At 43.6% G+C, this 15,593-nt stretch overlaps 1 protein-coding gene across 3 annotated transcripts in view; it reads right to left on the bottom strand.

Moving 5' to 3' along the window:
- LOC134354374 (protein FAM227A-like) overlaps nucleotides 1-15,593 on the bottom strand; it is an 81,415-nt gene that overhangs the window by 22,462 nt on the left and 43,360 nt on the right. For all 3 annotated transcript variants that reach the window (XM_063063343.1, XM_063063344.1, XM_063063345.1), the window contains 3 exons: nucleotides 11,179-11,282; nucleotides 7,702-7,852; nucleotides 1,540-1,610 (listed from right to left, as the gene is read on the bottom strand). In XM_063063343.1, coding sequence (XP_062919413.1) covers nucleotides 1,540-1,610; nucleotides 7,702-7,852; nucleotides 11,179-11,282 — 326 coding nt within the window. The remainder of the gene's footprint in view (nucleotides 1-1,539; nucleotides 1,611-7,701; nucleotides 7,853-11,178; nucleotides 11,283-15,593) is intronic.

Raw genomic sequence — 15,593 nt, 5'->3', positions numbered from 1 at the left:
ATTTTGTGTGTGTAGTTTTAACTTGTATTTTTCACAATAACTGGTGTTAGACTCCACCTACTGGTGGCAACGCAATATAACAGTTACATAACGGTTTATCATCTTTTATTTTTCATTGGCTAAAGTGTTTTAATTAGCCCTTCACTGTTTTAAAAATGTGGCTTCAGCTCAGTATAAAAGTACCAGTTTCTGCAAAATTTGCCATCTTGTCTTTGTTCTTGTTTTAGTATCTTGTTTTTGTCTTTTTATCAGGTTCTTTCCTTTAGTTTCATAATGATTTATCATATTTCATTCTCCTCATTGGCTCTTCACTTATCTCAGGAATGTGGCTTTATCCCAGTATGAAAATGTCAGATACTGCAAATATCGTCTTGTCTTTGTCTTTTCATTATGTTCTTTCCTTTAGTTTCAAACTTCAAATAAACAATCGTAAAGCAACGGGTTTTTGACTCGTCCTTGGACTCCTAAAAGAGCCCGTGGATTGAAAAATCCCCAGACCCGATAGTGGAGATATTTGGGGGTTGAGGGAAGATTGAGAGGACTGGGAGAGGGAGAAGTCAGAGCTATGGTGAGGCAGGGATGGGTGGGAGATTAGCCTGATGGATAGGTAAGGAGTAGGATAAAGATCATGATAAAAGGATACTGTGGAGAGATGGAAAAACAGATTGAAGGTATGAAAAGAATTGAGAGATAAAGGGCTAGGTTTGGTGGAATGTTATTTAGTAGCTGGTTTGGTAGTGTTACTAGATATAATGAGATGAACTTGTGTGGCTGAGGGCTTTGATGGTCACTGTTCAGGGTTAACTCACACAATGACAGGATACAGAACTGAGCGATTTGGGGAGCAGGTAGATAGATAAACGAGGCATGTCCTTAGCTGCAGGATTAGCAGGTTTCATTGTTGGGGTGAATTTAACAGATTAGTTATTGTGGTGGGTTGGTTTGGGCAACATGGTGAAGGGTGACGGAGACACGAGAAAATCTGAAGATGCTGGAAATCTGAAGCAATACACACAGATGCTGGAGTCTGTCAGCGGGCCGGGCAGCATCTATGGAAAAGAGTAAACAGTCGACGTCTTGGGCCGAGACCCTTCATCAGGCGACAGGTGATTAGCTTGATTTAAGGAATGATCTGAGAAGGTGGACTGGTGACATTGAGTGATATGGTGAATAGTGGGGTTGTGTGTTTGAGATCTATGGGAGGAATGGAAATGTGTAGGTAAGCTTGATTGGTGAGATGGTAGGTTTGAGGGATATGGAGAGACGATGGGAGACTGGGATTGAGAGCTGGATTTGAGTCATAGCAAGAGAGCATGAAGAGTGGGACTGGAAGACCAGAAGGTTGGAAGAGTAGATGGTTGAAAAACTCTGGGATGTGGTAAGAGGATAAGTAAATGGTGAAGGAATGGCATGTTGGATGTTCAGATGTTCATAACATCTTCTCAGTTTTGCACTTCCAGTCTGGCTGGGACAGGAACATGAAAATGCTTCTGGTGTGGTGTGGTGGGCTGGTAGTGGGAACGTATGCACGTGGCTCACCTCTTTCTGAAGGGGGATGTGGCTGATTCCGGAGTTTCTCACAATCACTCTGCTTACCGATGGCTCAGAGTCTACGAGGATTGAATCACAGAATTGTAGAGCGGTCACAGCACAGCAGGAAGCCATTCAGCCCATGCTAACTTTCTACTATCACAAGCCCCTCTTCCACAGCATTGTAAACATTTCTGCACCATATACGCTCAGTAGCCACTTTATTAGGTACACCTGTGCACCTGCTCGTTAATGCAAATATCTAATCGTCCAATCATGTGGCAGCAACTCAATGCAAAAAAAGCATGCAGACATGGTCAAGAGGTTCAGTTGTTCAGACCAAACAAGAGAATGGGGAAGAAATGTGATCTAAGTGATTTTGACTGTGGAATGATTGTTGGTGCTAGATGAGATGGTTTGTGTATTGCACAAATAGCTGATCTCCTGGCATATTTTATGCTCAACTGTCTCTAGAGTTTAAAGAATAGTATGAACAACAAAAAAAAGCATGGCAGATCTGTGGATGAAAACACCTTGATAATGAGAGAGGTCAGAGGAGAGTGGCCAGACTGATTCAAGTTGATAGGGAGGTGATAATAACTCAAATAAGCACGCGTTACAACAGTGTGTGCAATAGAGCGTCTCTGAACACATAGCACATTGACCCTGGAAGCAGATGGGCCACAACAGCAGATACGTACGTACACACACTCAGGAGGTACCTAATAAAGTGGCCAAAGTTAGATATACAACAGTATAATGCTAATGGCATTTCCATTAATAATGCATACTAGGTGTTAGAAGGGTGCTCAGAAGTTTCACAGTCTGGGGAAAATCGCTGTTACCCAGTGTAGTAGTCCTTGTTCTTCTACTGTGATACCTTCTGCCAGATGGTTGGGGATCGAAGAGACTGTGGGGCTGATGGAAGGGGTCCTTGACAATGCTGAGGGCTCTGCAAACACTGGTATATTGGGGTGGGGTGAGGTGGAGTGGGGAAGAGAGACCCCAGTCAGTGGGATGTCACAATCTGTTTCAGGCCCTTGCAGTCAGATGCCTTGCAATTTCATTAGCAGATGGTGACATAGCTGGTCAGGACATTCTCAATGGTACTCTGGTAGAATGGAGGCAGGAAGCCTTGTTTGCCTCAATCTCCTCAAGAAATGGAGGCGCTGCTGTGCTTTCTTGACTAAAGAGGTGGTGTTGAAGGACCAAGTGAGATCAACCGTGATGAGCATGCCAAGAAACTTGGTGTTCCTGGCTCTCTCCATAGAGGAGCAGTTGATGTGCGATAGGGAGTGATTCGCCTGCAACTTCCTGAGGTCCACAATGATCTGTTTGGTCTTGTCCATGTTGAGACTCAAGTTGTTGTGTTCGCATCAGTCCACAAGTTGTTCTACCTCCTCTCTGGATGTCGACTCACCATTGTTGCTTATGAGGCCATCCACTGTTGTGTCATCGGTGAACTTAATGATGTGGTTAGAGATGGATCTAGCAGTACAGTCATTTGCGAGGTTCAAGCTGATCTAATTGTTATGAGATCACCTATCTCTGTCAGTTATTGTCCTGATTTCAGCTTCACTTTCAGAGCTCATTTTCACAGACTCAATACTGCTCCTGGTCTTCTGTGCTTCCCATAGGTTCTGGTTTGATATGATGGTTGAACAAGGATATGCCAGGCACGAGGTTATAAAATGTTGTGGTGTACATTTCTGCTGCTGCGGATGGTGCACAGATTCTAATGAGCACCTAGTTCTGAGCTGTCTTTTATGTTGGTGATCAATCCCATTCAACATATCAGTGGAAAATGTCTCCAGCTGAGCCACTTTTAAGCACTGGTTTTGTGGAGTTTGCAAGGGTTAAATTACAAGGATAGCATATTTTTGGATGTGGTCATCTGGCATTTTAAGGAAAGGCATTCAGAGAAGAAGTAGGTGACATCCAGGTAGAGGATGGGAGGCAGGCAGGGACTGCATCTCACTCTAAAACTGTTACACCAAGCTGGAAAAAGGTTGAGTGAGTTGTATCGCTGAGGATTTGATAGTGAGGGTAATAGACGGGTACTTTGGTGCTATGGCACAAATCTAGAATGATGAGTTACTTCCCTTGTATTAAGGTCAATGATAGCACAAAATAGATACAGTTCACTCTGAAGGGGAAGATGTTATGGTCTACAATGGTACAGTGGCAAAGCTAAAAAGTGGTTGAGGTCCCTGCAACACAAATTTAGGGAGATTATATAGGCATCCATTAGTCTCGTGATACCATGGATTTGCGCCTTGGAAGGTTTCCAGGGCGCAGGCCTGGGCAAGGTTGTATGGAAGACCGGCAGTTGCCCATGCTGCAAGTCTCCCCTCTCCACGCCACCGATGTTGTCCAAGGGAAGGGCATTAGGACCCAAACAGCTTGGCACCGGTGTTGTCGCAGAGCAATGTGTGGTTATGTGCCTTGCCTAAGGACACAACACACTGCCTCAGCCAAGGCTCAAACTAGCGACTTTCAGATCACTAGACGAACACCTTAACCACTTGGCCACTTGGGAGATAAGTAGTAGATTGAAGAATGGGATATTAAAGTCGTAATCTCTGGATTAGTTCCAATGTCAATGCTTCTGAAAGAATTATAGGTCAGATATATAGCTAGAGGGAAGGGTTTAGATATCTAGATCCCTGGGGTTGTCTTTGGGGAAGGTGGAACCTGTACAAGTTGGAAAGGTTGCATCAGACCTGGAATGATCCAATTTCCTTGCACAGAGGTTCACTTTCACTGTTGGGGAGGGTTTAAACTTGGAGTATTGTGAGCAGTTTTGGGCTCCTTATCTAAGAACACACTGCATGTGCTAGCAGTGGAGAAGGTCCAGGGGAAGTTCATGAGAATGATCCTGGAAGTGGAAGGGTTAATGTATGAGAAGCGTTTGATGGCTCTGGGCATGTACTCACTGGAGTTTCAAAGAATGGGGGTGGGGCGGAGGGGAAACTTATTGAAACCTATCAAATATTGAAAGGCCTAGACAGAGTGTTCGTGGAGAGGATGTTCATGGAGTGAGGACAAATTTCTTTAGCCAGATGGTGAATCTGTGGAATTCATTGCCATAGATGGCTGTGGAGGACAAATCTCTGGATATATTTAAAGCGGGGGTTGATAAGTTCTTGATTAGTAAGGGCATCAAAGGTTAGAGGGAGAAGGCATGAGAATGGGGGTTGAGAGGGATAGTAAATCAGCCAAGATGGAATAGAAGAGCAGATTCAATGGGCCGAGTGGCCTCATTCTGCTCCAATATCTAGTGGTCTAGTCTAACAACAGGGGATGGGGCACAAAATATGTGTCCCTTTGTGGGATGGATACATTGAAATAAAGAAAGGAGGCAGCTCAATGTACAAAGCAGATGGAGGTGTAATAAATCACACAGGAGCAACGGAAGGTGAAATTGCATCTATTTTAATGCAAGGGTCTGACTGGTAAAAATGTTAAACTGAGAGCCCTGATCAGCACATGAATATGATACTTTTCCTGCCACAGAGGTATGATTGAAAGAAAGGCAGGACTGGTAACCCAATATTCTAAGATTTAGGATGTCCAAGTAAACGAGGACCAGGGAATTGTGAGTGAGGAGCTGGTATCACAATACAAGTCGGTGATGAGTAGATGCACAAACAAATTACAGGGAGGTATATGAGTATTTGAATTAAAATATCAAGGACTTCTAACTGCCTCAATATTAACTGACATGGCCAAACTATAAAAGGTTTAAAGGGAATATTCACTGGAGCCTTTTGGAGATAGTCCAATGGAGAAGGGGCAATAGTAGAGGGAAAGTAACCAGGCAAGTGATTGAAGTGTGAGAGCGAGAGCATTTTGAAATAGTGACCATAACTCTGTAAGTTTCAAGGACTGTATAACCTGGCATCTGTGCTGGAATCCTCTCTGCTTACTATACGCATATATAATAACAATTTGGATATGAATGTCGAAAGTAAGATTAATATTCTTGCTGATGACACAGAAGGTGGTGGTGTTGTTAATGGTGAGGAAAATTGCAGGCTACAGATCAATCAAGTGAAGATTGTTGTTGAGTGCCGTTGACTCATTGCGATCCTATGGTTACTGAAGTTGTCTGTGGGGTTTTTCATGACACAGAGTAAATTGCCAGGATTTTCTTCTGACCTGGCTGGATTTGAACTCAGGACCAGCCACCTCAAAGTCCAGTGCTGATGTCACTCCACCAGCGGCCAGTCAATGAAGATTAGTCTTCTACAATTATCACACTGCTCTTTTATACCTGATACCATGAGACTGCATTTACTCTCTTTCATACACAGAGGACGTTTGTACTTTTGTGCATGGGGTTTTTTCACAGAGCACCAATGCAACCCAATCTCACCCCGATGGAAAGCACACTCGATGCATTCCTTTTTGCAACATGAACCACCCTCAGAACGAAATGCAAATACAGTGGATTCCGGTTAATTGGACCATTGGTTAGTCGGGGAAGCTGCTTATTTGGGACAACTCTTAAAAGACAAAAACAAATCGAAAAAATAGCCGGGGGGGGGGGGATTCCCTTCATTTATTTGGGACACAATGCCACTTAATTGGGGCAGGAGACTTGCCGAACAGTTTCTAACTAGTGTCAATCATGTGCACTTGTGTGACCATTAGACACTACATCATGCATGGACAGAAATGTCTTTAAATATCATCAGCTGCATGTGTTTGTGTTTTAAAAGCAGTAATTTTTGTTATAGAGTCATCATGGAATCATAGAAAAGCACAGTGCAGAAACACTTTGGCACGTCTAGTCCGTGCCAAACTATTTAAACTGCCTACTCCCATTGACTTGCACCCAGATCATAGCCCTCCATACCCCTACCATCACTGATAGTTGGTGAGAAATAAGCAGTAAGGAAATTCAGAAAACACACACAAAATGCTGGAGGAACTCAACAGGCCAGGCAGCATCTAGCGAAAAGAGTAAATTGTCGATGTTTTGGGCCAGGCTTTTGGCCTGAAACGTCAACTGTACTTTTTTCCATAGATGCTGCCTGGCCTGCCGAGTTCCTCCAGCACTTAGTGTGTGTTTCTTAGATTTCCAGCATCTGCAGATTTTCTCTTGTTTGCAAAAGGAAATTCCAAACCGTTTTGTTCACTGCAGTTTCAAGCATTCATGCTTGGAGGTGCCAGAGACAGCCGGGGGTGAAAATGAATCAACTTCACTACTTCAACAAGTGGAACTATGAAGAATTTGAAGGTATCAACAATCATCCTGAATGTTACAATGAAAATGAAGATTTGGAGGATGCAGTCGTCTAAAACATTGTATGAAGGCAGTCCATTATCTGCACTAGGTGTTTGTGCTGATTGTGTTCATTTGCAGACAATCAAAATAACACAGCACCATATACCAGATGAATTCCTCCATCAATAACTATTAGGAACTAATACACAGTTTTATAGTACTGTAGTAGCAAAGGTAGTGTTCTAACTTGTCCCGTATTTCATTTAAAGACACAACATGTTACTCAGTTAAATGATAATTCGTCTTTTTCGATAAAAAAAGGGTAGCCTCCAACCTGATGGCATGAACATTGACTTCTCTAACTTCCATTGATGCCCCACCTCCCCCTCGTACCCCATCCGTTATTTATTATATATCTCTTTTTCTCTCTCTCCTTTTTCTCCCTCTGTCTCTCTCACTATACTCCTTGCCTATCCTCTGGGCTTCCCTCCTCCCCCTTTCTTTCTCCCTGGGCCTCCTATCCCATGATCCTCTCATATCCCTTTTGCCAATCAACTGTCCAGCTCTTGGCTCCATCCCTCCCCCTCCTGTCTTCTCCTATCATTTTGGGTCTCCCCCCCCCCCCACTTTCAAATCTCTTACTAGCTCTTCTTTCAGTTAGTCCTGACGAAGGGTCTCGGCCCAAAATGTCGACTATACCTCTTCCTAGAGATGCTGCCTGGCCTGCTGCGTTCACCAGCAACTTTTATGTGTGTTGTTCATCTTTTTTATACCTTTTTGACTATTTCCATGAATATTCAGCTATTTAGGGCAACTGCTTAATTGGCCCAAAACGTACTGGTCCCATTGGTGTTCTAATTAACAGGAATCCACTGAATTTCATTCACAGCATTTGATAATGTTTTGCTCATCATTCATACACATGGCTCCATTCTCACCAGGGGACCTGGCTGGCTCTTCGTCCTTTTGGCAGGTCTCGGTTTCCAGCAGATCTGTAATGGATTCCTGTTGGCTTTCTGAACTCTTCAGTTTGGATGGTGAATCTGGTGGCAGTCTTGATAAGGTGTTTTCTTTCCTTTCTGTAGAAGGCTGAAAGCAGAAAATCAGCATTAATTGTTAAGTGGAATTGAAAGCAATATTCAAAACGTAACTAGTTTTGCCCTGGTCCCTTCACCCTCAAACATCCTCTTTAAATGAAATGTTTCTACCTTGAGCATCCAGTCCAAAGGATCCCAAAGCACCCCACTCTTCTGTCTCTTGTAATATATTCAAACTTAATGTGGAGGTGAGATACCAGAAAAACTTGTAGTTGCAGAGAACCACAAGGGTGTCAGTAGAGAGAGACCATTCCCTTTGCAAAGCCGTCAACCTCCAAAGCTCTTCCACTTCCAGCAAACACAACCCTTCTCATGGCACTTTCCATGCAATTGCAGAAGATACAATAACTGCCCTTTTACATCCCCACCTTTCAGGGACCTTGTTCAAAGTAAATTTATTACCAAAGTACATACTGTGTATGTCACCATGTACAACCCTGAGATTCATTTTCTTGTGAGCAATCACAGTAAATACAAGAAATATAATAGAATCGAGGAAAGACTGTACTCAGTAGGATGGAGTACGGCCAATATGCAAGAACAAAAGATCAAACTGTGCAAATACATAAAGAAAGAGGGAAAAAAGAAATAATAATAATAATAAATTGAAAGACTATAGAACATGAATAGGGTTTACATTGTCCCAATCGTAATATCTACAGCTGTTATCATCTCAAAGACACTACACAATAGTATTAAACAATTAGGGCTACACGGCAATATCTATGTAAATCTTCAGAAGCTGCAATACTAAACACCATTAGAATCGTCCAGAAGTTCCTAGCAGTTGAGAAATGCGTGTCTGCTTGGCTATGCCCGTACTTCAGGTATTACCAGCTTGAACTGAGAAAAAAAACATTGAGAACATGAGATGCAGAGTCTTTTAAAGTGAGTTAATAGGTTATGGGAACAGTTCAGCAATGGGGCAAGTGAAGATATCGCCTCTGGTTGAAGAGCCTGATAGTTGAGGAGTAATAACTATTTGTGAACCTGATGGCAGACACGAGGAAATGTGCAAGATGCTGGAAATTCAAGCAATGCACACAAAAAAGGCATAGATAGGGTAGATAATGAGAAAATTTCCCTCATGCACTGTCTAAAACCAGAGGGCACAGGTCCAAGATGACAAGTTAGAGCATTTGGGGTGGGGGGGGGGTGCAGAATCTGCGGAAAATATTTTTCATGCAGACCGTGTTTAGAATCTGCGACACTCTATCTGAGAAGATGCAGCAAACAACCCACTGGAGGAACCCAGTGTGTTGAGCAGCATCTGTTGGGGGAGGAGGAATGCTTAATATTTTGGGTCGAAACCCCGTGAGAGGATTGGGTGTAGAGAGGGAAGATAGCCAGTTTAAAGAGGAGAGGGACCAAGGAAGGGTGAAGGATTGAATCAGGAAGGGGGGAGGATATTGCTGGGAGACAGGTGGGGAGAGGAGAAGGTGGGAGTGGAGACAGCAAAAAGGATGATATTAAAACTTCACTGTACCAAGCTCCTCATTACTTACGTTTTTACACATAGCTAGGTTTCAACTTAGAACATAAATCATAAACAGGGATAGGAATAAACCACTTGACCCCTTCAGCATTTAATGTAATTTTCCTGTGTCCTTAGATTCCCTGAATACCCAAATATTTATCGATCTGCGACCCAAATATACTCCGACAACTGGTCCTCCACAGCTCTGTAGTGTAGAGAATTCCAAAGAGTCATCATTTTCTGGGAGATGAAATTACTTCTACCTTTTCCCGAAACGTTCGACCTCTTGTGTTGAGACAGTGGCTCTTATTTTCCCAAGCCAGGAGAGGCATCATCCAATATACACTCAATGGTCATTTTATTGGGTATAGTAGGTACCTGATAAAGTGGACACTGAATGTATGTTCGTGGTGTTCTGCTGCTGCAGCTCACCCACTTCAAGACTGGATACGTGCATCCAGAGATGCTATTCTGCACACCACTGTTGTAACGTGTGGATATTTGAGTTATTGTCGCCTTCCTGTCAGCTGGCCATTCTCCTTTGATCTCCCACTAACAAGACATTTTCACCCACAGATGTTTTTTTTTGTTGTTTTCTGCACCAGTCTCTGTAAACTCTAGAGACCGTTGTGCATGGAAACCTCAGGAGATCAGCAGTTTCTGAGATCCACAAGCCACCGTGGTTTATGTATCTTAGAAACTGCTGATCTGGAACCAACAATTATTCCACAGTCAAAGTCACTTAGCTCACAATTTTTACCCGTTCTGATATTTGATCTGAACAACAACTGAACCTCTTGACCATGGCTGCATGGTTGTATGTATTGAGTTGCTGCCACATGATTGGCTGATTAGATATTTGCATTAACGAGGTGTACAGGTGTACCTAATAAAGTGGCCACTGAGTGCATGTCCTATAGTGTATGTTTCAATGAGATCATCTGCCATTCTTCTAAATTCTGAAACATCTAGGCTCAGTGTGCACCCAGCACCTGCTCTCTTCACATTGCTACCATCAGGAAGGAAATACAGGAGCCTGAAGGCACACACTCAGCTATTCAGGAACAGCTTCTTCCCGTCTGACATCCGATTTTTGAATGGATATTGAACCCATGAACGCTACCTCACTGCTTTTTTATTTCCTATTTTTGCATTACTTAGTTAATTTAATTATTGAAATATATAAACATATACTGTAACTCACAGTCTTCTTTTTCTCTGTTATCATGCATAGCATTGCAGTGATGCCACAAAGTTAACAAATTTCACGACATATGCCAGTGATATTAAACCTGATTCTGATTTCTCCTTGTGTGACAAACCCACCATCTTTCGAACTGACATGGTAAATTCCCCCTGCTGTCTTGTTATCAGACACAAATCCTCCCTGGGGTAGGGTGGCCAGAGCCGCACACAATATCCGCCCTGATATGTCGACTGTTTATTCGCTTCCATTGATGCTGCCCGGCCTGCTGAGTTCCTCCAGTGTTTTGTGTGTGGTGCCTACACTATTGCAGAAGCAGTCACACCAAGGCCCTGTGCACTTTCAGCAAGGCCCCTTTACTCTAGTACTCAAATCCTCTTGCAATAAAGACCAAATATACCATTTGCATTACTAACTATTTGCTCTAGCTTTGCATTTGCTTTCAATGTACAAGGTCACCCAGGTCTCTCTGAACATCCAAGTCTCTCAGCTTCTCACTATTTAAAGAACACTTTGCCTTCTTAGTTCTGTTACCAGAATGAAGGACTTTGCATTTTCCACATTATTGCTAACAACTTGGCGAAACCCTTTAGAATGTATTACAATGTCAAGCCGTCGTTCTCTGCTCTTTACTCACCTTGTTGCTTCTTGACATGGATGCGGCCCTCTTAGATTTTGAGGTTGCTGTGAGTGGGCTTGGTCCGGAGGATTGATTTAAGTTGAAAAGGAATTTTTTTATCCCTACGAAATAGATAAATCCATTCACTGAAGCTACTGTGCCTCTCTCCGGATGACCCACATACCGTACACCCACACCAGTTCAAACAGCCCAACCATACAACCTGGTATTAAAGAAGTAGGGGGTCGAAAAGCAACCCAAAATTCGTACAAGACACTTCATACTGGGATTTCACCCAGTCTTCCATTCGCTCTGTTATAACTTCCTGTTGACTGTATGGTACACACCCAACCACGCCAGCCTCTGGGGTTCAGACACTCCGATCCCCTGGAGTAAGGATAGCTGGCGTAGTCCCTTCAAAGATTCTGGCCCACTCTGCTAAATGGCGGCCATGTTTTGGTGCCAAGATTTGGATATTTTAAGAGCACCTGAACTCAGGTTTGGTGCTGAATCATCAGCTCAGCGTTGGTTCGGGCTGCGATTGCGTTTAGGATTTCTGTCTCGTTTGGATTCTCGTCTAGCATCTGGTCGAGTACCTTGTTCTCATCTTAGTCTTGAGTTTGTGTCTCGGGTACTCCAGTACTTAGGTCCTTACCATCCTCGCCCAAGTTTCTCGTCACAGTCCGTTCCCACACCAATGCTCTGTTGAACCCCCCCACCCTGAAAACTGCCTGCACACACCACCTCATCATACTCCTTCTCATCACTTTCTCCCCAGTCTGCCCCTCCCTTCCACCCCACCCTCTCTCCTTACTACAGCCTTCTCCATCTCCTCGCTGCCGCTTGCCATTACCCGCTGCTTCTCCCTGTCAAGTTAATAATCCATTACCTAAGAATTAATCTTAACACTGAATTTCATTCTCAGAAAGGGTGACATGAATTGGAACAACATCAAGTGAATCCCTTTCCTAGGCTGAAGGTCAAGCCAAGAGACAGGCAAGTGCTAGGAAGTGGCAGTGAAGGGCGGCGGTGTGGGGTGGGGAGGAGGGGATAGATGAGTGACTCAGAGAGCTGTGGTTTGGATGAGGTATAGAGGGTGAATAAAGCACTTACCTTTGCGGTGCTCAGGATTGGGGTTGCTCTACACGCAGGGCAATGACTGAATAGATGACACCACTGCTCTTCAATACTCGGCAAGGTGAGTGCTGATGGATTCAGTTTAGGCAATGATGAGGAAATAGTGGTGAGTGAAACAATAATGAATAAACAAGGTTAAGACGAGGACTGCCTGTACTCACAGCAGCGATGACCATGCTATGACTCATAGTCATTTAAAAACCTTTCTGGTTAATTAAAAGCCTATCGGGCAAGGAAGTCTGCCAACCTTAGCCAGTCTGGTCCATATGGATATTTTGTTTTGAACACAATTGACAAGGGCAGGATGATGGGCATCTGAGAACACAGAACAGCAAACACACTACAGGCCCTTTGGCCCACAATATTGTGTCGACATGTTAACTGATTCCAAGATCAATCTAACACTCCCCTCCCACATGGGCCTCCATTTTTCCTTTCATCCATGTGCCTATCTAAAAGTCTCCTAAATCCCCCTAATGTATCAGCCTCTACCACCAGCCCAGGCAGTGTATTCCACACACTTACCACTCTCTGTGTAAAATAACCTACCTCCGATACACCCCCATACTTTCTCCTCATCACTGTTGGATCTCCATTTATTTTCTGATCCTTAGGGTTCTTCTCGGAGTCAGGAATGATGAGTCTTAATTCCACGATTTCAGTTTAGAGTACAAACAATATGCAAACACTAAGCAACTTAACTAAAGAGCCAAGAAACGACGCTAAGAGGTATATGGACGTGAAGACAAAGGAACAACGAAGCTAAAATGGTGCCTCTGAAAAATCCTTCACTTTTATAGATAAAATAAGGGAGATTCCTTAGATAGAGAATAAACTAGTTAATAGGCTATATAATTAAAACAGTTACACCACATGGGCAATGTGCTGGTAATTAGCCAATGAAAAATGAGAAAGGTGAAAAACCCGTTAGTTTAGCTGCTATACCATTTTCTGCCAGTGAGTGGGGATGAACCACTACATACAGTGAAAAACACATGAGTTTGTTAAAAAGTACCAATCTTATAAAAAGGATTACTAAAAAAAAATGGCTTCCAACATCATCTTAAAAATATGCCCTCTTGCATTAGCCATTTCTCCCTTCGGATTAAGGTGTCTGCTATCCACTCTATTGATCTTGTACATCTATATCAAGTCTCCTCACATCCTTTTTCACTCCAAAGAGAAAAGCCCTTGCTTGGTTTCTATTTGGACTGAGCAAGGTCTTTGACAAGGTCCCAGATGGAAGGCAAGTCTGGAAGGTGAAACAGTACGGGATCCAGGAGGAGCTACGTGGCTAAGTGGATACAAGTGGGCTTTATGGTCAGAAGCAGAAGGTGATGGTTTAATGTATGGTGACGGAGATCACACTGGCAACAACACCAGCAATACCTAAAAATGATGAGCTGCGAGCCCAGTGATGCTGTAACATGCAAATGCTGAACAGAGATCACAATGTGAGGTAGCACAAGCTAGAGGATTCCACAACCAAAAGCTCTGCAGTCCTACCACAACCAGAGGTGAAAGGTGGTGGACAATTAAAATGCTCATGAGACAAATAAGCTCCAAACGTCTCCATCCTCATTCCTGTTGGGGCAAATCATGTTCTCAACAACGAAAATCAAACAAAAAAAAAACCTGCAGATGCTGGATATCTGAAATAAAAACAGAAAACATTGGAATCACTCAGCAGGTCAGGCAGTATCTAGCGAAAAGAGACAGTGGACGTTTCAAGTCCTGCACCCTTCTTCAGAATTCGGAAGAGATAAAATTTCTGCAACAGTGTGGGTGGGAGAGAGTTGTGTAGAGCAAAGGGAACTCCTCAGATCAGACCAAATGACAAAATGTGGCAGCTTATGGTCCTTTGTTTATGGATTGTGTAAGGATAAATAGTGGGATTTTCCCAGCAGACCAGATGATACGAATAAAAAATAAAATGATGACATGCAGAAATAACTAGTTCTGATCCAGAAAGAAAGAGTTATCTGAAGTTGGTGAATTTGAGACCGAATTCTGCATGTGATACTGCAGGTGCAGTACTGAAGATCTGCACCCTAGAGCTTACCATGTCTCTGGTCAAAATGTTCCAGTACAAGTACTCACTGGCAAACAGGGTCTTGGTTATGATAAGAACTTTGTCAAGGAGAAGTCTTCAATGAAGCCAGAAACAAAAAATAGAAAAATGCTGTATATACTCAGCAGATGGCAGGGATGGTTAGGACCCAGATGCTGGAGTATCCAAAGCAAGGATTGAGACACGGTATCAAATTGGATCGAGAACTGAGCACAAAACAAATGCTAGACAATATCACTAGCAGGCTTACAATTGAGCACCAAACCTCAGTTCAGGTGCTCTTTAAATACTCAGTTCCTGGTGCCCAAAACACGACTGCCAATTTGTGGGACCATCCTGAGCCCTTAAAGGGGCTGTGCCAGATATCCATACTCTGGAGAGTTAGACCGTCTGAATCCCAGAAGCAGGCATGGTTGGGAGCGCCTCATAACAGAGGAACCAGGTTAACATTGCAAATTAATGATCATGCCCTCTACACAAACCTCTTATCATGTTAAACATGAAAGATACCATGGTGTTTGAGGTAAGTAATGAAAATGGACAGAAGATTAGCTGACCAGCAGAAGGCAGAGAGTGGGGATAAGGGGGTCCTTTTGCGAGTACAGTGACTAGTGGGACTCACAACACGCTGGAGGAACCCAGCAGGTCGGGCAGCATCTGTGGAAATGATCAGTCAACGTTTCGGGCCGGAACCCTTCGTCAGGACTGTAGAGGGAAGGGGCAGAGGCCCTATAAAGAAGGTTGGGGGAGGGTGGGAAGAAGGCTGGTAGGTTCCAGGTGAAAAACCAGTAAGGTTCCCCTCCCCCACCCCTTTATCTTTCCCCTTACTGGTTTTTCACCTGGAACCTACCAGCCTTCTCCTTCCCACCCTCCCCCACCTTCTTTATAGGGCCTCTGCCCCTTCCCTCTTCAGTCCTGACGAAGGGTTCTGGCCTGAAACGTTGACTGATCGTTTCCACGGATAAAGTCCGACCTGCTGAGTTCCTCCAGCGTGTTGTGAGTGTTGCTTTGACCCCAGCATCTGCACAGTATTTTGTGCAGTGACTAGTGGGATTCTGTATGGGTCAGTTTTGGGACCACAACATTTAACTTTATACATTAATGATCTGGATCATGGAACTGATGGTAATGTGGCTGTGTCTGCAAACCATACAAGATACTGGTAGGACGTCTGCAGGAGGACTTGGACAGGTTAGGCGAGTGGGCAATGAAGTGGAAGATGGAA

Source organism: Mobula hypostoma, chromosome 11 (assembly GCF_963921235.1).
Source record: "Mobula hypostoma chromosome 11, sMobHyp1.1, whole genome shotgun sequence".
Classification (NCBI taxonomy): domain Eukaryota; kingdom Metazoa; phylum Chordata; class Chondrichthyes; order Myliobatiformes; family Myliobatidae; genus Mobula; species Mobula hypostoma.
Note: the sequence above shows the minus strand (reverse complement) of the source record. Positions and strands in the feature narration are given on the sequence as shown.